The sequence below is a fragment of the Rhamphochromis longiceps genome, linkage group LG11 (assembly GCF_057381845.1).
Source record: "Rhamphochromis longiceps isolate RC_006_pf linkage group LG11, R_longiceps_female_GT1.1, whole genome shotgun sequence".
NCBI lineage: Eukaryota > Metazoa > Chordata > Actinopteri > Cichliformes > Cichlidae > Rhamphochromis > Rhamphochromis longiceps.
In genome coordinates, this window is record NC_140567.1 from 28,513,816 (window position 1) to 28,539,372 (window position 25,557).

Consider the following 25,557-nt stretch of genomic DNA (forward strand, 5'->3'; position numbering starts at 1 on the left):
AATATGTCATAAAAAAAGTGATGAATTTTTAACTAACCTCCGCTTGAAGTGGTGCTACATTTAGAAACATTATTTATTCTTCAGTGCAAGCGCAAAATGTCTGACTCATGCTGCATTTTTAATCATATCTCACAAGAAATGGTCAAATTTAGCTCTTTACCACGCATGCATGCTGCTGTTCAGGACGGGGGGTGTGTGTGTGAGTGTGTGTGTGTGTGGGGGGGGGGGGGGGGGGGGGGGGGGGGTGTTACCTGTCCTTTGGGGGATGGCAAACAGGGTGAGCTCGGTAATCCCTGGAGCTTCTGGGCCTCCCAGTGTGTCGTCCTCAATCCCCCCCCCCCAAGAGCCTGCCAAAATCCCCCTAACAGTCCCTGTTATTTGCATATCAGTAGTTTAGCTCCACCTCCTGACAGAACAGAAATGAAGGGATTAAGAAAAGAGAAGAATGAACAGTGATAAGGCAGCACAAACATGATTCCTTTAGAAATGCAGGAAGCACAGACTAAAGGATATGCAGCAATTTATAAGACTCATTTGAGAAAAACAGAATTAGATTTATTTGCCAAATAGGGGTGTACAGATACAAGGAATTGAGCTTTATTCATTGCTCTTAATATACTTAACAGAATAGATAAACAGACAGTGCAGAAATAACAACACAAATAGTATATTTCAGATTTATATGACTGTCAGTGTGAATAATGAAAAACATAATGTAACCTCGACTTTACTCTCTCCACACACGGCGTACTGGCTGATTAAAGCCAACAGTTTGCATGCTATTAGCTGTACAATCCTAATGCTACTGTGATTTAAAGCTTATTCAAACAAGCGAGACTCAGGGGGATACATTCACATTACATCCAATTATGTGTATCAGGAAATGAATCTAATATGGCCCCTGCTGCCTGTGTTGTTTCTTTAAGGCAATGTGACTCACTGTTAAGAATTCATGTGAGTGTTAGTGTGCCAGACATAACAGCAACCACCTTTTGTCATTTTACCTAAAAGAAATACATTTGAACACTCAAATCTCAAAAACAGATTTATTTAAAAGTCGAGGTGAATACAGAAGTTATAAATACATATATTTTAAATATCAACTATAAAGAGAATCCTTCTTTGTGTATCTTGCATGCTTTGATAAACAAATAATAGGTAGCAAGGATCTGGAGATAGGAGATGGTCAAATCTGTTAAAACTGGTTGATAATACTCGAGCAGGGCGATTACTTTTCTCTGAGGCAGCATCCAAGGACACAAGAGAAAGATGCCTTACTTGATTTACTGATAAACCTTCCGATTTGCTGAGCCCATTAAATTAGTCCAAAGGTAAATCAGAGCTTTTGATCTTTACTGCCAGACAGACGTAATCAGTATTTTGGCCAAGCCTGTGAAGAGCTTTTCAGACCTTATGACAACGAATAAATGAAGCATATCATAAATCTGTGAACACAGGAAAGGGAAATGCCAGTTTTGAATTATAGTACGAGTGATATATGAGCTACAGTGGATTTTAATTAGTATCTCGGTAGTGTTTAATATTGCAAGTATACCATAGAAAATTGTAATTATAGTTAGATGTTCTGATAGTGGATTCATCCATTCACATTTTTTGCATTTTCTTTTTATTCTTTATTAAGGGATTTTCTCTTAAACTCTATGCAGGAGGTATCCACAGATCTCCAGAGAGGACTGCCTTTCCATTCTGACTTTGCAGATTGTAGGTCAAATACCACATTTGTTGTGTATTGCATATTAATGTACATCACTCTGTGGAAAATGCTTTTATGTTTGCTATAGAGGGTTGGACTTAAAAGCAAATACTAGCTATTATTTGGCAACATGTATTTTTGCATATCATTCGAATAGTACTCACAATAGTGAGTACTATGGCTAGCAGGAGCCAGCCCAATGCTTCCACTGAAGTCACATCCCTACTGAAAGAGAATGGAGTTAACAAGCATATGACATTAAACTGCCTTTCTGTCACTCCTATTAAAATAAAGAACATCCTCAGAATCTCCTCATTCTTCTCTAAAGATTGTTTGCCTAACTTATTCTGAAATGTTACACTCCTGATCTTTTTCTTCATTTTTTAAGTCTCGTCATTTTACTCGAGCCCAGTTTCTCATGTCTAGACTTAAAATTTAACTCTTTTTCATAAACTGAAGAACTAAGTACTAGACAGCATGAAACCACCCAGAACAGCAAAAAGTCATACAATAGACCTTCTCAGACACATGCATCACACATATCGACCAACACACACAAAGTTCACGTCACTGTCTCTAAGGAGACGTCAACACAGTGAAAACAGATGAGGAAACGCGTGTGGAATTTAAAGACTGTTCACCACTACATCACACCCTGGAAAAAACCTTCTCCCTGTTAGAAACAAAGGACTGTGTGGAGATAACAAGCCAGTCTGAATGACTGTTAAAAAATGCTTCCTGTTTATTATTTGAATTAATTTATAAGGGCTTATAGTACAAATAACATTTGTTTTCCAAACCAGGAATACAGGTTAGTCTTATACATAGTCTCTAATAACTTCAAATCCTGCTTAGCTTTCTGTGAAACAGGAAAACAGCGTCACTAGATGAAATATCTTCTGAAGATACAATTAAAGCTCTACCTTCTGACACCCGGATAAAATGTAAAAACATAATATAACAAAATAAAATTTTGACATGACTTAGCTTTTCAGTAAAAAGCTTCTGATGCTCCTTTATAGTACATTCACAGTTTAAAAATGTTTTCAAAATTTAATCTGCTTTACATCAGCAACCTGAAATGCCTCTGTTCCTCCAGACCACACACAGGGCCAGCCTGTCTATGAACCTGCCCTTTGATGTGTAACATCAGCAGCCATTAAAGAAGGGTGTCCTCGCTGTCCTCATTGTGCGTGCTGAGCTGGGTCTTCCGGTAAGCTGTTACAGCTGCCCAGATTCGACACAGCATGCCGCCTCTGCAACAGCAACAGTGGACTCACATTCATGTGCAATGTCACTTTGCTTAAACTTATGATGAAACTTAAAATAACGGTGTAGACTTCGTGCTTTGAGGGGGTGATGCGTGGAGGCAGCTCACCTTATTCCACAGTACATCAAGTCATCCTTGGCGGCCATACGGAGGAGACAGTCCAAGGTGAACTCATGAGCGAGCAACTGGAAAACAGGATCACAGAGGTGTGGATTAATACTAGGTGGATGAGTAACACGAAGTAGCCTTAGGGGTGTAAAAAAAAAAAAGAAAAAAAAAGGCAAAGTTGAGCTTTTGCTGAATTTACCTTGTTGATAGTGTCTTGATCTACGGGGACAGTCTTTAGCCAGCGCGCTAAGGCTTTCTTCTCTGGTCTGGAGCTTTTCTGTGAAGCCAACTCCACATCTATAATGCACAGAGTTACAACCATTAGGTTTTCTCAGACACTCATAAACACATGGTGTATTTAATGGTGTTAATGTTACACACAACAAAAGCGTCTTTGGCAGCCAGCCCGTATAATCATTATACAAACTAACAAGTCAAGTTTGAGCACATTAGCAGCTGATCTGGCAGCCAACGCCTCTGACAGCAACTAGCCAGGCAGAAATCCGCCATCAGCCTGTAGCTAAGGTGTGGTAGGGATTGCTTGGCGCAGATGTTAAGAAATAGTAATTAGAATCACTGAGTGTACTGATAATCCAAAGAAGGCTTGATCCCTTCCTATGATACTGCTCATGTCGCAGCTTGTGTTGATGTTTGTCTGATAAAAGGCGAGAGAATAACTTCAGTGCTCCTCAAATAACTATTAAACATCTTTGTTTACTGTCTCATATCTAGTAGAAAATTTTTTTTGCAAAACTTGAATTTTCTAGGGTTAGAGGTTTGATTGTGGTGTACAAACAGAATATTCAAATATTCAAGAAAATTTCATCATCTAAAGGAATGGTTCAGATTCAAGTCTAATTTAGTTCAGGATATAGCAAATCAGGAGAATACACTTCAATGATATAGCCTTTTGTAAATATTTCAAATCAGGAAAATAAAGCAGGCTGCCTTTATTTTGCACAACTCAGCTTGCAGAAAAACGCACGATCACAGACACAATTCAGTTCAGTTCAAGCTTCTTTATAAACCACAAATCCACAATAACAGTCACCTCAATTCCCTGTGTACTGTAAGGTAAAACCCATAGTATTGGCAAAAACCCCAACAATCAAGCAGTCCCTCATGAGTGGGCCCTTTACGACAGTGGGAAGGAAAAACTGCCTTTTAACAGGAAAAAACCTTCAGCAGAACCAGGCTCAGGGAGGGGCACCCATCTGCCATGACCAGCTGGAGGGTGAGGAGAAAGAGAAGGGAGCAGGGATAGACAGGAAAAAATACACATTATGAGAGAGAGATGACAAAAAAAATGACATGCGGGAGAAGAGAGTGAAAAGAGGTGAGTGGGGAAAGAAGTGCTTACTGTAACACAGCAGTTACTGTGCTAGTATTGTAACAAGTTTTGGCATTAAAACAACATTACCCTCATTGACTGATTCTTTCCTCAGTGCGTCTATTTGCTGTTGTTTTCTCCAGAGAGAGTTCCTCAGTAGCTCCTGATACTCTGTCTCCTTCTCGCTTAGATGATTCAGCAGTCTGAAACACAACACAAATAGCCTTAACATGCAGCAGAAAGCCCTGCAACCCAAAATTAAATGAATCACTGTGTACACCTAATAGGAATGTTAGTCACGATTATTCTATTTTACAGGAAATATGAGGGGGATATGAAAAGAAAGCTGAGAAAACAAAAAATAAAAATGTATTTTATGTATGTATGTAGTTTGTTCAGAGAATCTAATAAACCTGTAGATTCTCTGAACGATAAAGGTGACAGGCGAAATAAACCTTCTGGTCTCCAGTCGCAGATCTCTCAGGTTCTCGCTGAGTGGCCAGTTGGTGTTAAGGTTGAAGTCTGCAGGTTTAGGGTTGGCTCTAGGCAGCACATCATTTGCTGGATCTGGCTGCTGTGTGTATGCTGGTGCCACCAGCTGGTCAGGGACTAGAGCTACAGGAGTGTCTGGATCGGCAAACAGCTCCTCAGAGGTGTTGTCCTCACTCTCGAATGAGGACTGCAGATGGAGTCTGAGTTCTGAAAGGCAAAGGGTAAATTAGTATCAGAAAAACAGATAAGTAAGAAATATAAATGAATAAATTAAAAAAAATCAACAGGCAAGAAAATAAATAAATTTAAATGTAAATGAAATAAAAATACAATGAAATACAATGTTCCTCTGGCAAACACTCTTACCACTATGTTGTTGTTTCTTTCTACTCAACAAAAAAATGTTAAACAGATTATGGAATGAAGCACATGCCTACTTTACCTGGCAGTAATACAGTTATGGCATCCTGTACTGCCTGTCTCAGCAGATTGTCCAGAGCAAACATCCAATGAGGTTTAACCTTTTGTTGCTTCAACACTTTTTTCACCTATGGTCAGAAGGCTTTGTATGAATATAAGGAGGCTTATTCTCAATTGTGATGTAATTGCTAAATAAAAAAAATCTTGAAAGTGAAGTGCAATCACCAGCAAAATCTGGCTTTGGGCTCCGAAGTAACTTACTGCATCTTGGAAGTTAAATAGCACCACCTGTAGGCTGTTCAGAGGTACTGAGGCAGCTACGAGCATAGCTCGAAGCTCCAGCAAGCCGCTGGTAAGCTGCTTCCTGTCCGGGGAATGGATGTTGTCACGCAAACAAATAACGAGTTTGGTGATGTGGTCTGGAGTGATCGAGGAGCCATCACCATACTTTTAACAGAGAAAGGCAGACTTTAAAATCAGGATACATTCTGCAGTTCTCGTTTTCAAAGTATATAAACCCATCTACTTCATCTCTCTGTAGTTCTTTTCAGCTGGAGAGTAATGGTCTTTTTCACTGTGATCTGTTATTGATAACAATGTTCCTATTAATGGTCATTTCTCCTTTAGTAATGACAAAAATTTCAGGATTATAAGAAAAAAAATGCTCTGCTCAAAACAAATTCTAACCTAAATGCATAAAACGAGATACACTAACATCTTTTATTAACTCTTATTGTAAAAGTATGGTTAAAAATTGTGATGCAAAGAAAAATCTGAAGGTTTTTATAGAGGAACAGTACATAACTGGAAAGAAGTAGATGGAAAGAAAGGAAAAAAGAAACATAGAAACTTTATTTATCCTCAAGAAACATCTTATCAAACATAAGATAATAATATAAGAGCATTTAAGGACCAAAACCCTCATGAGGGAAACTCCCACAGGTAACCTTAGCTTGTACATTCTTTGGCTTTACATTCCTATTTCTCTAGTTTGCAATGTCGGTGGCGCAATACGTGTAAGGCAATATGTTAATAGTAGATTACAAAGGAATCGGTTCATTTGGTATGGCCTATACACTCACCAGGTACTTTACTAAATATGTTTGCTACTGCTCATTTACTCAACTATCTAATCAGCCAAACACATGTCACCAATTCAATGAACTAAGGCACACAGAAATAATCAAGATGACCTGCTGAAGTTCAAACCGTGCACCAGAATGGAGAAGAAAGGTGATTTCATTGACTTTGAATGTTTTTAAATGTTGTTGCCAGACACGCTGGTGTGAGTATTTCAGAAACTGCTGATCTACTGGGATCTACCATTACACTACCATTTCTAGGGTTTCCAGAGAATGGTCAGATAAAAAGAAAATATGTGTAACACGAGACAGAAATTGGGCAGAAATTTTTTGGTGATGCCAGAAATTAGAGATTGACCAGATAGCCACAACAGCAAAAGACAGGTACCACTTCTGTCGGCTAAGAACAGGAAACTGAGGCTGCAGTTCACAGTAATTTTTCTGCTTTGATATTTGGATTTTAAGGTCAGAGTTTGATGGAAACAACATGAAAGAATGTGTCAGTGTCGGCCAGATATTAATCAAATAGAGCACCTTCGGAGGGGACTAGTATCACAGAGTCCCACAATCCCGTACTGTCAACGTGTACCTAATAGTTTAAACATGCAGATATTGATAAGCTTTCAAATACTCTATTATAAAGAGCTATTCATTATTAGAGAACTAAAATCCATCTCAGTCTCAGAATTGAAGAGCAATTCTATAACAGAATTTGACAGTGCGGTAACTTTTCTTTACCCACCTGAGGCACAGACTGTTGTATACTAGACACAACATGGCTTATGTAGTCAGTGAGAACTTTGTGCAGCGTGGCTCTCCTCTCACTGTCCTTTCTCAGCATAAAAAGGCCAGTACTCTCCTCTGTTGAGGATGGACTGCTCATGTCTGATGTGGAGTCATCTGGTATTCTGGAAAAATTGAATGCAAACAAACATAAATGGCACAGATAAGCCACGAACATGCTGCAATTGTCAGGGTCTGCGGAGGCAGACCGTGCGGAAACGTGTGTGGTGGACCCAGGTGCGAACACAGGCGAGGATGCAGGAGTGGATTTAAACAAAAGCGAGCCGTTTATTATGGCTGATGAAAAGGAACAGAACAGAGTGAAGGCAGCATAAGAGTAACCGTTCAAACGAAAACCTAAACTGGAAATAAACTAAGGAAAAGCTATGGCTTGGAATACGGACCACAGAGGTGGTAACACAGACGACGCGACACAGACTGTATGAAACACAGAGACTAAATACACATGAGGGATGATCAGGGGAAGTGGATGCACACGGGGAACACAGGTGACACTGATAATCATAACAAGACACGGCAGGAGTGAACGTAACACTGATGGGAGATGGGCAAAGTAAAACAGGAAGTACACAGAGGTTCAAACAGGAGGGGAGAGAGCACGGGGAGAACACAGACATAACGGGCTGGGGAAAACATAGAATAAAACACAAAGAGAGACGAGGGCTCATAAATACACAGAGGGGCACACAGGGGGTGAGAGTCACGAAGGGAAAACACATAAGGAACAACGTAACAGATCAACCCAGGAAGCATGGCCTAAATAAAGAACAAAATACAAAAATACATGAAAACTAAGAATACTGGGCCCACATGGCCCAGGACCATGACAGCAATAACCATTGTATGATAGAAAAATGTAGATATGGCTATCAGTAACACATCAGATGTATTATTTAATAATGGCATGGGGAATTTTGCATTATAGCCTTTTTTCACAAGTTATAGGACTGTGAAGAACGAACCTCAGTGTGGTTTACCAGTAAAGTAAGATTCAATACAATCATAGTTTGCGCACAAATGAAAAGGTTTTGAGTTTCTTTTGAGGAATAATCTTACTCACAACAGGAAGCTGTTGGTGCTCGGTGGGCTCTCTGAGATTTCTTCTGCTCTGAGAGAGGACTGCGACCTCGTCAGGTCCAGAGAACAAGACAGGTCAATCAAGTCAGAGTAAGAATCAGTATCCTCCACAAGGATGGAGATAGGCACAGACATACTGCGCTGATAGTCAGCTGTAAGAAATAGGGTTTAGATACTCTGCATCATTGCTATAGAAAGCAAAAATGGGTAAGAGGTGAAATGTGTGTATTTTAAGTGTATTTCTCACTTATAGACAGGGATTCCTGAACAGCTTTAGCTTTTTTCTTCGTAGACGACTTTAGGAAATGGTCCTTAAGCAGTTCTGCTGCTGTGGCTCTTTCATCTGGATTTGGCACGAAACAGTTCATGATGAAACCCTTGGCCTCATCTGACATGCACTCTGGAACCTTGGGGTGGATCTTAAACATGCCAACCTAGTTGGGAATTTTTAAAGTTTCATTGAAACATTCTGCTTTGAGATTCTTGTGCTGTGCTAGCTCTTACGCTATGCTGATAGCTCTCTTTGTCTGGGTTCATATGTATTAGGAGGATGAGTTTTGAGAAAATTACACAATTTTTGTCATTCTGCTTCTGGACCATGTTATTGTGTGTCACTGACTGCAAATGATTTTCATCCAAGTGTTAAAAAGGAGTTTGTATACTTAAGTTATGTTATTTTGTGTAAGCACTTGGTCTGATAGTGGGGGGACTATATAAAAATGTGCACCACTGTCAGGCTGTACAGAGGCAAAATTACACAGAATTGTGTTGTGCAAATAATTATGCACCTAAAGTGTAACTGAATTTAAAACTTTGTATATCTAATCAATCTAATATCCACCTGGTACTTGTAAAAACTAAATAAACAATGATCATGAAATGTAAAAGTCTTCAAAGGAAAAGTCTCCCGAATGTTCCATGAAATATAATTCCAGGCATTCCACAATGCCGCAATCTGCCAAATTTCCTTATGTGTAAAGTCCACTGTGAGCATTTTTAACTTACGTAGAAAACACAACTCCTTTTTTTTTTTACCTTGAACATGGCTGCCTGGGGACTTCCCAGCTCATGAAAGGGTGTTTTGCCTGTTGCCATTTCTATGATAGTGCACCCTAGAGACCAGATATCTGCCGGCTTCCCATAACCCCGAAGTCCTTGGTCTATAATCTCAGGGGCCATGTACTGCAGAGTTCCTATTGAAAATCCACCAGAAAAGTGAAAGTTCGACTACTGTGAGGAGTTCACGTGTAAAAATGTTTTAATAATAACAATCTTTTAATAATGTCATAACTGTCAACTTACCAGTAAATGTTTCAGTACAGGGGTTAATCCCTGCTAACCGTTTGGAGGTTCCAAAATCAGATATCTTCAAAACTCCACTATAAGTGTTGATCAGTACATTGTCACCCTGCATAAGGAACAAAACCAGTGAATACCACAAAGCTAAACTTTAAGACACAGTAGACCAGAAAACTATTTGCCACGAAGCCAAAGGTGATCTGCTCACCTTGATGTCTCTGTGGACTATCTGATTCTCATGAAGGTACTTTAGACCCTCAAGTATCTGCTTGGTGTAGAAAATGATGGTGGGCTCGTTGTCTTTCAGAGGACCCCATTTCGAGCGCAAAAGAGAAGACAAGCTACCTGTAAGAGGAAATGCATAATTTCACAAGGTGACCCACGCCACTGATTTCGAGCCACGTCCCACACGGTCACCCGCTCACGCACTGAACTAAACCAGCGCCTGACAAGGTTATTAGTTTTAAAAAAGATGCAATAAAGATGCACAACTAAAATAACTGTTTCTCCATTACATTTGGCACAATCAAACAAAGCAATGGATTAGGACTGTGCACGTTTCTAATCAGAGGTTCAAGATGTTTTTCACACAATCACACCATTTTCTGTAAACATTTTCCTCCACTGAACAGGATGTCTTCAGAACCACCCACTTCTTTAAAACTGGCTTCCAGTAGATGTTACATAATCACACATGCATTACAATTCTGGTCACATGATTTCCCTGAAGCCCACAACAAATAGCACACAGAAAGCAAGGAAACAGACTTATTGGGAACATCAAGGCTTGTGTGTGTTTAAGAATTTCTCAGGAACCTGTGCTTGACGCCATGTCTCTGATTTCCCAAACCACATCGCTCCACCCCGTGACCTAATTTCATTACGTCAGAGGATAATTAGCTTTCTTGGCTGCTGCCTCAAAGCACATTGTGCGCTGTCTATCTTGCGTGCTGCACAATATCGTTTATTATTTAGTATCTACTGATATCTACTGCTAGCTAGTTTATTGTGATGGTGCCATTTTTTTTATTATGTTGCTCTTTGTTGTTTGCTTTCTCTTCTGTTTTTTTTTCTCCATACAGGTGACCCAGGTGTTTTTTTTTTTTTGTTTGTTTGTTTTTTTCTTTCTTCTCCCCCTTCTCACAGTCTCTTCTCCCCTTTGGTTTTCTTTCTCTCCCTCTCTTTCTTTCATTCTTTCTCCCTGTCCTATCCCCCAGTCATGTCTGTCCCGTTTGTAGCAACTGAAAATAAAATAAATTCATAATTATAATAAAGGTCAATCAAATGGACCAATATGGCAAGGCCATGATGATCCACTTGGTAAAATAAATCCGCTTGGCATCTTTCTTGGCCTTAAGACAACAATTCTGATGGCTAAAGATCCAAACGGGACACAAAAAAAAAAAAAGAAAAAAAAAAAGAGGATAATTATTTGCTTGTTGATTACATATGAGCAAACTGATTAATTACACATTTACATTTGTGATAACAGCTCTTTCCACAAACAGATGTGAAATTTAAAAAAATCAAACAAAAACTTTTTTGAAGCTTTGATTTATATTACAGTAACGATTTAGTAATGACAGGCACTCTTATTGCTAGGAGTGTTAGAAGATCAAATGTCATCTTTTTACCCCCAGGTACTTCTTCCATGAAGATCTTGATGAAACCATCCTGACTGACAGAGCCCAGGTACTGGACAATATTCCTGTGTTTAAGCCTCTTGTGCAGAGCAATCTCCTCATGCAGGGGCTGAGAATACCTAATCAACACAAAAGAATAAAGGTGCTGCTGTGAGATTGTTGTGTTTGTACAAGTGATTTGCATTGTCTAATTTAGGCCTCTTTTCATTTCCATCATTAAAAAGGAGTTATAAACAATATACCACAACTAGGTTTGGATTTTGGATGTATAAACAAACTATTTAAAGGGACTTAATCGCTTAAACCTTTGCCTTAAAAGTTTGCAAAAGCAATAAATATTTTGCTACATATAGAAGGTTTTTTTCCACGTCTGTCTAGAGTCGACAGTGTATTTTTCTTTTCATGTGGTTAACACTACCTAAACGCTATCATATTATTACTGTAACTGAGCAGATTTTGTTGACTACAGCGTAATCTGAAAGTGTCAACATCAGAAGGGTAACATATGTGTTTTCTTACGTGCTGTCCTTCTCGGGGATCTCTTTGATGGCGATGCGTACTTGGTTGCTCAGGTCCCTTCCAGCATACACTACACCATAAGTTCCTTTACCAAGTATTACCTTGTCACCATTCTCATTGGTCTCATAGATATACTGTAGAATGAGAATCAGTAAGAATCAGTATAGAGTGAATGGAAACAGAATTTTAGGAACTTAAGGAGACCTTCATTCAGAGGTTTAAATAAGGCAAAATGCGACATCTGCTAAAGGTTTTACTATACTCATGAACTCACAAATACCTGATCAATATTTAATGCAAATATGTCATCTGTCAATAACATGGCAGCAGCTCATTGCATTTTATTACGCAAGCATGGTGAAAACGACATGATGTAGTAGGAAATGAACACCAGAATGTGGAGAAATTTAAGTGACTTTAAAAAGAGCATGGGCGTTGGTGCCAGAAAGGCTGGTCTGAGTTTTCCACAAACTGGTGACGCACTAAGATTTTCCTCTTTAAGGCTTACAAAGAAGGATCTGAAAAAAGAAAATATCCAGTGAGTGTCTGTTCTCTGGATAAAACGCCTTGTTGATGCCAGAGTTCAGCAGAGAATGGCGGGATTTGCAGAGATGGAAATGACTACCTGCTGAAATTCAAACCAAGCATCAGACTGGGGAATATATGTCATATAAGTGATTTTGAAGTCAGTATGATTCATATTTAGACCAGCCTTGTCTGAGTATTTCAGAAACTGCTGATCTATGGGGATTTTCCTGAACAACCATGTCTAGTTTGCACAAAATGGTCCAAAAAAGAGAAAATATTGAGTGAGCAGTAGTTCTCTGGACAGAAATGGCTTGTTAACGCCAGTTGTCAGAGGAGACTGTCCACACTGTTCTGAGCTGATACTAAGGCAACAGTAACTCAAATAAAAACTCACTAAAACAGGAAACTAAGAACCGGAAACTTAGACTACACTTTGCATGGGGTCCCCACCTTAAATTTCTTCCCACCAATGTTTTTCTAGTTTACCCAGTTACTCTCTCACTAGTACTACTTACTACAAGAAACATATGAGTTTCTTTTGAATGCAAAAGGCAAGGATGCATCTTGCCTTGCACCAGTGATTCAAGCTGGTGGAAGTGATTTAATTTTTTTTTTTAACATATCTCAATGCACTAGAGCACCTTTGGGATGTGGTGAAATAGGATGTTTGCATTGTGGATTAGCCATGTGACACTATCATGTCAATATGGAGCAAAATATCAAATATATTTGCTTTGTCATGAAGAGTTAAGGCAGTTCTGACAGACATAGATTTGATATATTCTTTATAAATAACACTGGCTTTTCAAATTTTAACTTTAAACATGGTTTTATGAGAGTGAAACACACGTTAAAACCACGTCTGCAAGAGTAGCTCAGTTCTAACTAAAATGGCATTCACTTTTTTTAGCACAGACCTAAAATAGAACACATATTGCATCCGGATATAGAAGGAACTGTAACTGACCTCTAGTATTTCTCCGAGTGTATGTTCTATATCTTGAACATGGTTTTCAGCCTCCTGGAGAAGGGAGTTTACCAACTCACAGAAACTAGGTAGAGAAGAGACATACATAAAAATATTTCTCACTGCAGCATAAATTTAAATATACTTTCAGTAAACATCAGCTCAAGTGAAGAGGTCCCTGTAGATTTCTGCTGAGGGATTTACTTATAAACAGATTGATAGGTTTTTGGCTGTTAGCCACACTGGTTCACACACACCAAAATACACAACTGCAAGTAGCTACAATAAAATTCATATTTATTTTCAATGGCTGATCAAATTTGAATAGATGTGAATGAGAAGCCTGATATTGTCTCTGGTAATTAAAAAAAACAAGTGATAGAAAAGGTTGATGTGAGACTGAAATTAGAAAATGTGGATATTTTGCTTACAAGTAATCCCTCATTAGTTCTATTTATCACAGTTTGTTTCATTTTAACTTAATTTGTTTAAAAGAAAACATACCAGTGAAAACAGGAAAAGCAGGATGTTATATTTGGCAGTGTGTTAATAGGAAAAAAACAAACAAACTCTATTATATGCAGCTGTGGTCAGAAATTCATTTACACTCATAATGGGCATGGATGTTTGATCATATTGGGCTTTTATCGATTTCATTAAACTATTCTGTTTTCCAGGGTGGAATGACTGCACAGCATGCATAACTTTAAAAAGCAATAAGTGGGTGCAGAAGTTTTGAATTCATTTGGGATTTTTTCTCATCCAAACAGAGTGAAAATTAAACATACAGGCTACACATACTGTACACCCCCCACTGATATTTGGTTTACCAGACACTTTTGGCACAAGCTTCTGGCATAATTCTGGCTGGATATATGACCACTCTTCCTGGCAGGAGTGCTAGAGTTCATTTGAATTGGTTGGTTTCCTGGTATGAACCTGGCTTTTAAGCCATAACTTTTCATTACGGTTAAAGTCAGTACTTTGGGAAGGCCATTCAAAAGTTTTGTCAGCCTGCTTTATCCCTTCTAAAACCAGCTTTGTGTGTTTGGGATAATTGTCTTGCTGGGACACCCAAATATGGTGAAGTTAAGGAAGGATTCCATCCACTTTTTTCAATGTACTGGTACCACTGGTAGCAAAACAGCCTTAGAGCATGATGCTACCACTACCGTGACACTGTACCACGAGAGCTGGTACAGTGTCCCTCTCCTATACTCCTACAAACATACCTCTTGTCATTGTGGCCATCTAAGTGTAAAAATCCTTCTGCAGAAGGCATTTGGCTTGTCCATGTTTGCAGCTGCAAATTTCAGCAAATCTTGAAGGTATTTAGTCTGGGGAAGGGACTTTTTCTTGGTTGGAACCCACTGAGTTCATGGTGATGTAAAACTCCATTTATTTTGGAAAGTGTTTAGTAGTTCCTTAGCTGTTCCTAAACAGCCTAAATAATTTCCTCTCATTTGAGGGTGACAGCTTGAGTCTTCTTCGGGACCATCTAAATAAGCCTATGCAAATAAGCTTTACTTAGATACAATTGTCTGAATCTGCAGTTTTTTTGAAATGGCTCCAGAAGACCTCCTCAAATAGGTTAAATCTAAAACTCTCCTTATTAGGTCGTCACTGAGCTTCTAAGATTTTCCTGTTGTTCTGAGTATTGGTCAATCCAGTGAATGCTGTCAAATAAATTCTTACTACCAAAGAGAAACTACTAGTTATAGTCAATCATGATCACTGACAAGAAGTTAAGACCTTGTTCTTGTCAATTTAAAAGACCTTCGGCACAACGTGATAAAAGATTTAAGTGCGTGAATGTGTATATGAGCCTATATGTATATTTCCCACCTTGTGTGAATTACAGAATATCTAACATAAATTCAAATTTCTTCATTCAATTTGTGATTTTTAAAAGTCATTAGAGATGCATGTTCTACAGTCATTCCACCCTTGGAAAAAGAACAGGAGAAAGAAACCATTAAAAACTCTAAATTAACTTGACATTCATGCCAGTCATGAGTGAATAAAAATTCAAATTCAAATTTTATTTGTCACGTACACAGTCATACACAGTACGATATGTAGTGAAATGCTTGAATATAAGCTTCTGTCAAAAACTATAAAAATATGGCAGCAAACAGAAAACTGAAACTTGTGTGGTAGTGCAGTACTAGATGTTACTTCAGCTGGGAAGGGTTTTTTTTTCTAAATTATGTCAAGAGGTTTCTGAAAAGCAAGTAAGGACAGTACAGGAAATATGACTCATACCAAGTAATAACATCCAGTCATTGACTACTTTCATTTGCATGCCGACTGTTTTTCTGCACCCTGTACACGCAACCTGTTAGATCTTATCTAGCAAATCAGTTGATCTGCGAGGATGTCATTCACATGATCTCACACAAGTGTTAATCACTCACCCCTTACAGTGAATCTCAGATGGGAAGCAGAGCTGGAAATCATCCGAGTTGTAGTGGACATACAGAAAGCAGCTCCGCTCATCAATCTTTGAAGCACTGCAATGAGAAAGACGTAAACAGGTTTTAATCATTCAAACAGGCAAACCTTTATGTTTGAATATGTTGAACATAAAACTGGCACAGACGACATCATGGCTGTATCTCTTAATCCTTATTTGTTCTATTGAAGGAGATAGCTATTGTTTCTAATTCAGTGGGAGCTATAGGTAAATAAAAGTAAATCAAATGTATTAAGTATTAGTGATAAAGAGCAAGGCCCCACTAGGCTCTAATAGAAAATGTGTTTTTCATCATCCCCCCTATGATACCACAGCCTGATAAAACGATTTATTGTTAAGTCACCCAGCAGATGACTTTTTCTGGAATATTTGTCTGGTAGACGGGACACAGCTGAAGTACACAGTAACACTGACCTGCAGACACAGAGGAATCAACAAAAAGGTCACATGCTCTGCTCTATTTTACCTCACTCCCCGAATTTCAGATGCTTGGAAAGTCCACTGGTTTAAGCCCTTCTGCAGAATTAAATACAAATTTAGACACAGGTTAAAAGAGTGTTTTACAGCTAATACAGAGTTTGTCACACACAGTAAACCATTTTTACATACTAATAAATACATATGCAAGAATAAAAGGAACAAATATTGATGTTTTAAATGCACAGTGGCTCTAAAAGAACATGCCTACTCACCCAGCCGACTGTACACTCAGACAGAAAACTTGTTTATTACATAATATGATATACATTCATACACACGTATGTATGACTTGTTCAAAGAGTCAAATGTATTCCAATCAGAGAGTGGCTCAAAGAGTGGGGGCCCAGACAGTTTACATACCTTTAAGCGTGTGGCGTGTTTTAGCTGGACAGTGCGACTTTGGTCCTCCTCGTTCACAGACACAATAGCTGGTTGGAAGAGTTTAGTGGGCTCCAGAATGAGCACCTGAAAAACACCAGTTCCAGTACTATCTATTTTAAATATCTACGTGGCTGTTTAATGCATTTCTAATGGCAGGGAATCTCCTGCTTTGTTACATGTTAACTTTACAATCCAAATGAGCAGAACTGAATCCTGATCAATAGTTACTCCGTGAGAAGATGAGTGTCCTGTTTATTATTTACAGCTACAGTAAGGTGTTTGGTCTTACTGGACAACAGTTTGATGAGGCAGTGGGTTTACAGGTCTGCAAAAGCAGCTCCATCCAGAAGTCCACTGTATCTTGTTTAGGAGATCTCACTTCAGGTAACTTGGCAAACCGGCGGTACAGGATGTATGTCTCCATAATAGATGCCACATACCTAACAGAAATTGAACTCGGCAGTTATTTGTTATTTGCTTTTCACACTTTTAATAAAAACAATCATATAAAAATACATGTGGCTTAGTAACTGATTAAACACCTTGATACTGCTCATCAACAATGGATGATTAAGTCTCACCAAACAGGGGCCTTGAGTCTGTAGAGCTTCTCAGAGGCCTCAATGACTTTCCTGTATTCACCTGCAAGAATGTTTGCTCCAAGGTAGAAACCTACATCCCAGTAGTCCTTCATCTTCTCCAGACTACCCTTTCTACCCAGCAGGGTGCTTAAAGTCACACCTAGACATTGACATCATAAAACAAAACAAAAGAGGTTACTAACAAATCAACAGAGGACGACCCTGACCACAGTTACAATCTCATTTATGGACTAAGAACAAAATAAATAATTGAATACAATGTAATATGCCTTTATAATACTATGCACTGTCAAAACATGATTGGCCAACAACTGAAAACAACATGATATGATGTGTACAGCATAATGAAATGCATTTTCTCACAAATGGGTGAGAAATTACGGGAAAAAACAACTTAATTTTTACTCCCTGCAGTGATAGGATCTGGTGGCTCTGTGAGCTGTGGCATTTTACTGGGACAGTTTGGGGTATATTTGACAAGTTGGAGACAAGAATAAAAGCAAACATTTCTATCCTCTCTTCCAGGATGACAATCTCCCCATTCATAAAGGTGCAGTGTTCACTGACTGGGATTAATGAGTATTACAATTACGTGACTCATATCCTGTAGCTCAGTTGAACATTTATCGCACTAATGACATGGTCTACTTTTCAAAGTTTTTGTAACAGGAAATACGTTTTAAAACACAACTAATAACTGTTTAGTATTAATCTAATTTTGACTGAGCTTATGATGAATCCTAATAATATATTTTCTGGCACTGCACATCATCTCAGACATTTAAAACATCAAAAAAATGAATTTCAAGGATCAAATTCAATGCATGACACAATAAATGGTAAATGGCCTGTATTTATATAGCGCTTTACTAGTCCCTAAGGACCCCAAAGCGCTTTACATATCCAGTCATCCACCCATTCACACACTGGTGATGGCAAGCTACATTGTAGCCACAGCCACCCTGGGGCGCACTGACAGAGGCGAGGCTGCCGGACACTGGCGCCACCGGGCCCTCTGACCACCACCAGTAGGCAACGGGTGAAGTGTCTTGCCCAAGGACACAACGACCGAGACTGTCCAAGCCGGGGCTCGAACCGGCAACCTTCCGATTACAAGGCGAACTCCCAACTCTTGAGCCACGATCGCCCCAATAAATCCACAGACATTAAGTTTTCTCTGATGGAAAGGTAAAAAACAGAAAGCACCTAGTTTGCGCAACTCTATAGACGTCTCAAATTCATGGCCAGCTGCTATTAGGAGGACCACATTGTTGATGCCTGAGTGAAGAGTTGGCTCTGTCTCAAAGGCTTTCCCATACCTGGCAAGTTATATAAAAGAAACAGTCTGGAAAACATGACATAAATGCCACTTTTCTCAAATGTGGAAAACTTTGTATGGCCAAACTTGGCGTACCAATAGCAGGCCTGGTCTCTGCTGGACTCATCAGTGAACGCTGAGCTCATGAACATGTCCTTGTAGATGCGTCCACACAGGCAGTAGACGTCTGATGCCACCTTGTTCCCTGACTCCACAATTGGCAGAATTTCTTTCAAAGCCTTTTCACGATCTCCGGACTGATTCCTCCTAGGATGGGTATATGTCATAACAGACCACTGTGATGATAAAAAACTTCATATCTTGGGTGAATATGAATTTACTAAAAGATCTCTGCAAACTGACAATGACACAAAAGCACCTAGCGTGAACCAAAGATGTCAACAGAACTATACTGACAAGCTCAAGATACAATAGCAGTCAAGTTGGTACCTGTTTAGAGCAAATATATAGTGAAACTTGATATTCTGATGCTTCGCCACCTGACACATAGGCAGGTTGTCCAGAGTCTCCACCAGTTTTATCATGGCATCGTAATCCTGAGAAAAAGTGGAAGAGAGTGAAATATAATGATTATCATGCTTGAATCACACCTGACAATTTTAATAATTTACATTGAAGTTTATTATATAAAAAATATTACTATTTACAAACAATTGTGAATAATTTCACCCCCCATAGCTATTTTTGTTAATGCTCATATGTTCACTAAACACACAATCTGATCTTCTTTGTTGATACAAATACTTGTGAAGGCTCCCAGATTGAACAGTAGCTCTTTTATAATGAAATATGGCTAAACAGATATGCAATCATATGATCATAATAATGTTAAAACTGTTTGAGTTCTGACAACAATACGCTGTTTTGTTTAATTCAATAACATAAAATAATGTGTTAATAAATAATCACTAGTTTAGACACACAGATTTAGAAATGCATACCTGAACGTCCCTGTAGGACAACAATAGGTTCATTACAATATCTGGAGAAAGCAGATCTACACTATCCAGGCGTTGCTGGATGTGGTTTAACTCCTCGCTCAAGGCTCTGCCGCTGAACCGCTCCCGTGCCATGCGAATCTCATGCCTAATTGACTCCCGGAAGTACTCACTGTCAGCAGATAGTCCGGTGTTGGTATTACATTCCACAATTTCACAATCCTTTGTAAACACGCTAAGTGACATTGCATACGTGGGAAGCTCAAGAACATGCATTCACTGTATAATAATGTTTAAATAAGTAATAATGTTTAACCACACCCTGCTAAAGTTTATGTCTGACCTGGACTGAATGTGCACATTGTTCAGCAGGTGCACCAGTTTCTCAACCAGGGGGATGAGCAGCGGCTCCAGCTGGAAACTAGGTTGCATCAGGTCTTTGATACAAGTCATCATGGCAACGTCACAGGCAAACACTTTGCCCTGAGGTGACACTACATATGGGATGAAGGTGTCACTTCCACACTGCTCCTGCAGGACAACAATAGATGCATCAAATATCATGCTGGGACAGCTTGCATGACCACAATGGAACCGCAGCATCATTTGACACTAGACAAAGCAGTCACAAGTGTGTTGCACAAATGACTTCAAGGCTAAAGCTTTGTTATGAATGCACTGAAATTATTTTAACAAGGTAATATGTACACTTATTCAATAATGAAAACATGAATTAATGGCAGCCATAGCTTGCTTTACATTGCATAACAATTGCTATAGCTTTTTAATTTTGGCTCCATCTCTCTCACTCACATTAAGTACAATGCACAAATTAAAGTTTTAACCCTAACTGGTGTTTTGCTGTTAAATAAGCTCCATCTCTAAATCAAATGTAGATACAACAATATTTTAGCCCTTCAGGAAAATATCCCACCGTAGTTGCAGTAATAAAGCAAAGCCTGTTGAACTATTTTCCATTTCCAGCACATGAGACTGTATACAATAAACAATATGTAACAATAAATGGGAGCATGTGTTACCTTATGAGCTTGCAGATCACTATCTTGCTTAGAACAATACAGAATGATGTTATTAGTCATGCTGAAACTTTCCCTCACTCCAAGATGGTAGAAAAGGGAAGGCTGGCAAAAGGAGTCGCTCATTTCCACCACTGCAACATCTGTAAGGGGGGATTATAAAAGTAAACTTGCGTAATTTGGTATAATTCTGTGCTCATATATCCGCTACATTACCCTACAGTCTGCATGCCGTCACTTGCCTGCATTGTAGAAACTATCCAGAATGTCTGTCGTGCCTTGGGAAATTCTGTCAAATGAAATCGTTTTGAGAAGAGCGTGTGCGTCCGCGCAGGCTTCCTTCAGACACTTTAGTGATAAGTTTTCTTCGGTGTGCGGCACTGACGCGTCCTCGTTGACAATGTATGCCACTGACACTGCTCTGGTTCGACTCCGCGGAGAAACGATCTGTTTACCCGAGCCGTTGCTGGCGCTCAGCTCTAACGCCAAAGAGTCCTGCCACAAACTTCCAGCGGACACCCGTACTGGATCCTTCCTCTTTGAGTCTCGCAGGCTCATTCGCCTGCGCTCTGTCGTGTACATTATTTACTTCGCGTTTGTTCCGCAGCTAAAGCTCAAAGCGTGCCCTTTAGTAGGGACGACTTCCAATAGCAACATAACAGCGCCGCTGATCAAGGTAGATCCGATCTCTTACCACATACATTCCCAGAGCTCGTCTCCATTTGACCCGCCCACGTCGGCTCTGCCCTGCTCCGCCCGCTGGTGTTATGAGGATATTCACCTATACTCTCGCATGACCTCTGCAGTAGGACCCAGCAAGTCCTTCTTGTCCTCTATGAGGAGCACGAGTCTGAGACGTCTAAGTAAAACAAAATTCTCGCAGTCCCAATGTAGTGTCAACAGAGCACCCTTGGCGCTCCGGTGATGGCGCAGTTGTGGGTGTTTGACCAACAGACCACATGGACTTACTTTTCAGATGACGGAGTGTGCAGCTTTCAATTTGTATGGCGCACGTGAGTTTAGGTGGTATTTTTTATTATACAGATATTATGTATTATTAGCACAAAAAAAGCACAGAACATAACAAAGTGATTCATGAGATTCTTTTATTTATTTTAGAAGGATTTCTGAAATCTACAGTCATTTTGGTAGCACTTTATAATACGGCACACTACCAAGGGCGTAATTTCCCCGTGATTAAATGGAATTTCAGCGTGTTTTATTTGAAATTAGAAAGTAATTATAAATAAATATTTAAAGATAGGTATAGCAGAATAAGGGAGCAACGAGTATTTTTTCCAGGAAACAAGGAAAAAAATATACTGTAATCTATGTAGAGCACAAGCAGTACAGTGTAATTTCCTGGTTATTTAGCGGAAAAATAAACAACATTTCGACATCTTACATTGTAAGTACGCTGTACTTTTTAAAAAATGAATAGAATTGAATAGAACTCAACTTTATTGTCATTGCACATGTCACAAGTATACTTGTGACCCCCCCCCAAACTCATGGATCGGCCTCCCCAGAGCCAGATCCTCAATGTTGTCAAACAAAAGGCAGGCAACATACAAAGAAAAACTTAGGGAAGTCTTTCAAGAAGCCTAGAAAACTGCTTAAAGAAGTGTCAAGAGATTTTGCTGTGCTGGGGAATAAAGGCGGTTCTATCAAGTATCGACTTTTAATAGTACAGAACTGTACAAACTATTTTTGCCTTACTGTACTTTTTTTTGCATGTCTTTCAGTAAATTGTTGCACCCATTTTCCTAGCACAATATAAAGAAATGAAGGGATACTTCACATTTGGATTATTGCAATTCTCTTTTAATAGGGGTTGGACAGGGACAAGTTTATTTGTCTGATTTGTTGAGGCCTCGTGTCCCTATTCGTTTGCTTCGGTCAGCTGAGCAACTGTTGCTTTCAGTCCCAAAGTCACAGCTAAAGCTTAGAGGAGACCAAGCGTTCTCGGTTGCGGCTCCAATGCTTTGGAATAGCCTTCCTCTCCATATTAGAGAAGCTACATCAGTGCCAGTTTTTAAGTCCAGATTAAAAGCCTATTTTTATTCCCTGGCTTTTAAGTCTGTGGGTGACTGACATTTTTTTTAAATTAATTTTATTGCTATTTCTGGTTTTTGCTATTACTATATTTATATTGTACAACACTTTGGTCTACCAGGTGTGTTTTAAAAGTGCTATATAAATAAATGATGATGACTATTAGAGAGTACTGTAATTAAAAGGCTTAAATTATCATAAACAAATTGTATTACCCACTTGTTAAATAATTATGGTGCCTATTGTCCTCCTTAAAACGGGACATTTTATGAAACAAACGGACACCAGTTTGCTCCAATAAAACTCTTCAAAAATTTATTTACAGTACAAAAATGAAAATTTACTATGAACTTCTATGAATGGGCAAAAATAAGAATGGCGCATACAGATTCCAGTAGTGCGAGGGAACACAACAGCGTTAATAATTTTTCCTGCACTACAAGCAAAGACAAAAAAAGGAAAAGGAAATATCCTTACATCTTATACTGCAATGTTTACTCTGACAATAAAAATGCTTTTTAAACATGAATCTAGAGTTCACATTCCAATAATGTAATGTACACTGACACATATAGCATGGACATAGACAATTAGCTATGCTTTGCACTAAGTGCTGTGGTGCAAAAAAAATATAGAATATATAACTATAGATTGGTGAGATATCTTTATCTGTCACTGAGCACATCTTAATGTAATGCGAGCAATGTGAGATGTAAGATCCGTCACTTATCACATAGACATTATACAACCTGAGAAAAAGTCTTGAGACAGCTGTGGCAGGTTCAAGCAAGAGATCAGTAATTACACAATATACACCAACAAATCCTGTTCCATTACTTAAATCAGTTCCTGCATTTACCAGTTCAAACTTATTGCTCCATTCCCTGCAGAAACAGTTCTTTTTCTGTTGTTGTTTTTGATGATGATATTATCTAACCTGAATGAACTTCGGCAATCAAGTACTTTGGAACAATTTACTCATCAAGGCCCTCGTCTTCCTCTTCCTGCTTGGCGTCTACCTCGGTTGTGTCTGAGAACTCGTGAAGCAGCACGTATTCACGGCTGCTGAAGCCAAATTTTATGACATCTTTTTCTTTGAGTTCATAGTACCGCTGGGGCTCGATACGCTGGTTGTTCAGATAAGTGCCATTGCCAGAGCCAAGGTCAATAATGTAAGGCTTTACCCTCCGGCCCGTGGTGCCATCTGCCCGCGTAAACTCCACCAGTCTGTAGAAATGAAGACAGAATGGTGGACATGATCTATTTGCAAATGGGGATCACGACTAAAGAGTCATTCAACATATTGGACAACAACAATAGTAAATAGTAATCACCACAGATCGAGCATGCTTTTCAAACAAAAAGAAAACTAGAGTAAAAAAATAAATAAAAATGTGCTGATGACTGTTCTTCCTACCTGTACTGGAATACTGCATGTTGCTTGGAGCAGGATGGGTGATCAATCGGGATATCAGCAATTCTTCTCTGTCGCCCCAACAAATAGGCACTCTGTCTGTGAATGTACATGACTGGAAGAGCCTCATCATTCTTGAAAGGGTACAGTCGCCATCGGCGCTTCGGAATCCGAGCCTCAGGCGGCTCGTTGTACTTGATCACCACTCCCCGAAATGTGTTTGTGTCTTCTGTGAGTGCCCCTGAAAGTTCAAAGTTTGGCTTCTCTTTCACAGCAGGAGCAGCGCTTGCCTCATCACCCTCTTCTTCTGACCTCCCCAAGTCTCGCTCTTGGTTTTCTTCACGTCGCTGGCGATTTTCCCTGCGTCTCTCATCTTGCTGCTGTCGTTCAGCTTGTTGAGAGGCAAGAGCATTTCGCTCCCTATGCCTCTCCCCACCGCGCTCTCTCTCCCGTGGCCTATCAGATTCCCACCTACTCCGTCTGTCCTCTGGTTGCTCATTTCTTCTTCTTCTCTCGTCGCCGCTAGCTCTATGCTCATCCCGTTCCTGTGACATATATTTACAGAATACTTACACAGTTACATTTTTGAGTAGTTAATTATGTTGTACTGCATTACCCTTCAGTATGGAATAGTGGGCTCTAGTTTGTTTGACATATATTGTCATTACTGCCAGATGCCTCTGAAAAACATTAAAAATGGGACAACTGTAGACCAATGTTGGGTCTCTACACAGAAAACAGACTGCCTCAGACTGTTAGTACTATCTGACTAGCACTTGGGTTACACAAGCTTCTGTGTGGTAAATTCCAGATGAGTACTTTATACCACCTAGATCACTTTATACTCCAGTGGTGCTGCTGAATTGCAAAATGTTTCCCAATAATTTGAAACTAATCACCCGCTTTACTCTGACATCCCCGTGGTGAGGACTACGGCTTCTCCTTTTTCTCGGAGATCTGCTGCTTCTTCTGGCGGGAGAGGTTCCCCTTCTACCTGGTGAACGGTCCCTCGTCCTTGCAGGTGACCTAAATGAAGAACACAAGAGAGTATTAAGCGACCGTCCACACGACATTTCCCACCGTTGAGATGCAACTAGTGGCTGTAGCTAGCCCAAGTAAGTACTACAGCGATATACTCAAAAAAACTGACTCTGTCACGGTTGTCAAGTTGATCAATATGACACATGTGGCAAAATTAAGGTGGTATGATAACTTTAGTGCACACACCGACTCGTTCCTCCTCTCTGTGGACTGGAGTTGCCGGGGGATCTCGACCTGGAGCGGCGTGATCTCTGTGGCCTAGCAGGGCTCAGTTTCTCCTGCTTTATCTTTACTTCGGCTTCACGCTCCGGACTTTCTCTTCTCCTGTGTCGCTTCTCTTTGGCCATGCTTAAAATAATTCTCTCAAATCGACCGTTGTATAACCTAAAAAGCATACATTTTCAACCACACCACTGTATGTACAAAAAAAACAAAAGCCTCGGCATGTAACAAACTTCGCCCGTTACGCCGAGATCACGCACTTCCGCTTCCCGAGGTTCACCGAGAATTAAGCTCCGCCAGTGTCCATGTCTCACGTTGG

General features: G+C 39.6%; 2 protein-coding genes across 2 annotated transcripts; both read right to left on the reverse strand.

Annotated features, from left to right (window-relative positions):
* Nucleotides 1-533: 533 nt before the first annotated feature.
* Nucleotides 534-21,431, reverse strand: LOC146659444 (mitogen-activated protein kinase kinase kinase 5). The gene is made up of 28 exons (XM_085423465.1): nucleotides 20,749-21,431; nucleotides 20,510-20,649; nucleotides 19,813-20,000; nucleotides 19,473-19,641; nucleotides 18,961-19,067; nucleotides 18,607-18,777; nucleotides 18,399-18,511; nucleotides 17,172-17,331; nucleotides 16,880-17,030; nucleotides 16,570-16,674; nucleotides 16,196-16,245; nucleotides 15,671-15,766; nucleotides 13,254-13,338; nucleotides 11,759-11,892; nucleotides 11,231-11,358; nucleotides 9,805-9,941; nucleotides 9,600-9,705; nucleotides 9,333-9,490; nucleotides 8,545-8,731; nucleotides 8,281-8,449; nucleotides 7,159-7,324; nucleotides 5,596-5,781; nucleotides 5,357-5,462; nucleotides 4,878-5,121; nucleotides 4,513-4,625; nucleotides 3,292-3,389; nucleotides 3,093-3,169; nucleotides 534-2,970 (listed from the first exon to the last, which is right to left on the reverse strand). Exons 1-28 carry the CDS (start codon nucleotides 21,086-21,088, stop codon nucleotides 2,874-2,876), a joined length of 3,981 nt encoding a protein of 1,326 aa, XP_085279591.1. The 5' UTR covers nucleotides 21,089-21,431; the 3' UTR covers nucleotides 534-2,873.
* Nucleotides 21,432-22,857: 1,426 nt separating this feature from the next.
* On the reverse strand, nucleotides 22,858-25,517 carry snip1 (Smad nuclear interacting protein). The gene is made up of 4 exons (XM_085423488.1): nucleotides 25,203-25,517; nucleotides 24,875-25,001; nucleotides 23,979-24,520; nucleotides 22,858-23,788 (listed from the first exon to the last, which is right to left on the reverse strand). The coding sequence occupies exons 1-4, from the start codon at nucleotides 25,409-25,411 to the stop codon at nucleotides 23,536-23,538; spliced, it is 1,131 nt and encodes a 376-aa protein (XP_085279614.1). The 5' UTR covers nucleotides 25,412-25,517; the 3' UTR covers nucleotides 22,858-23,535.
* Between the last annotated feature and the right edge of the window lie 40 nt (nucleotides 25,518-25,557).

Coding starts and splice junctions, on each gene's coding strand:
- snip1 (XM_085423488.1), bottom strand. CDS start 25,411: ATGCTTTTTAGGTTATACAACGGTCGATTTGAGAGAATTATTTTAAGC. Junction 25,002..25,202: donor CAGAGAGGAGGAACGAGTCG/GTGTGTGCACTA, acceptor TTCTTCATTTAG/GTCACCTGCAAGGACGAGGG. Junction 24,521..24,874: donor GGGATGTCAGAGTAAAGCGG/GTGATTAGTTTC, acceptor TATATGTCACAG/GAACGGGATGAGCATAGAGC.
- LOC146659444 (XM_085423465.1), bottom strand. CDS start 21,088: ATGTACACGACAGAGCGCAGGCGAATGAGCCTGCGAGACTCAAAGAGG. Junction 20,650..20,748: donor GGATAGTTTCTACAATGCAG/GCAAGTGACGGC, acceptor CCCCCCTTACAG/ATGTTGCAGTGGTGGAAATG. Junction 4,626..4,877: donor CTGCGACTGGAGACCAGAAG/GTTTATTTCGCC, acceptor GTTGTGTTTCAG/ACTGCTGAATCATCTAAGCG.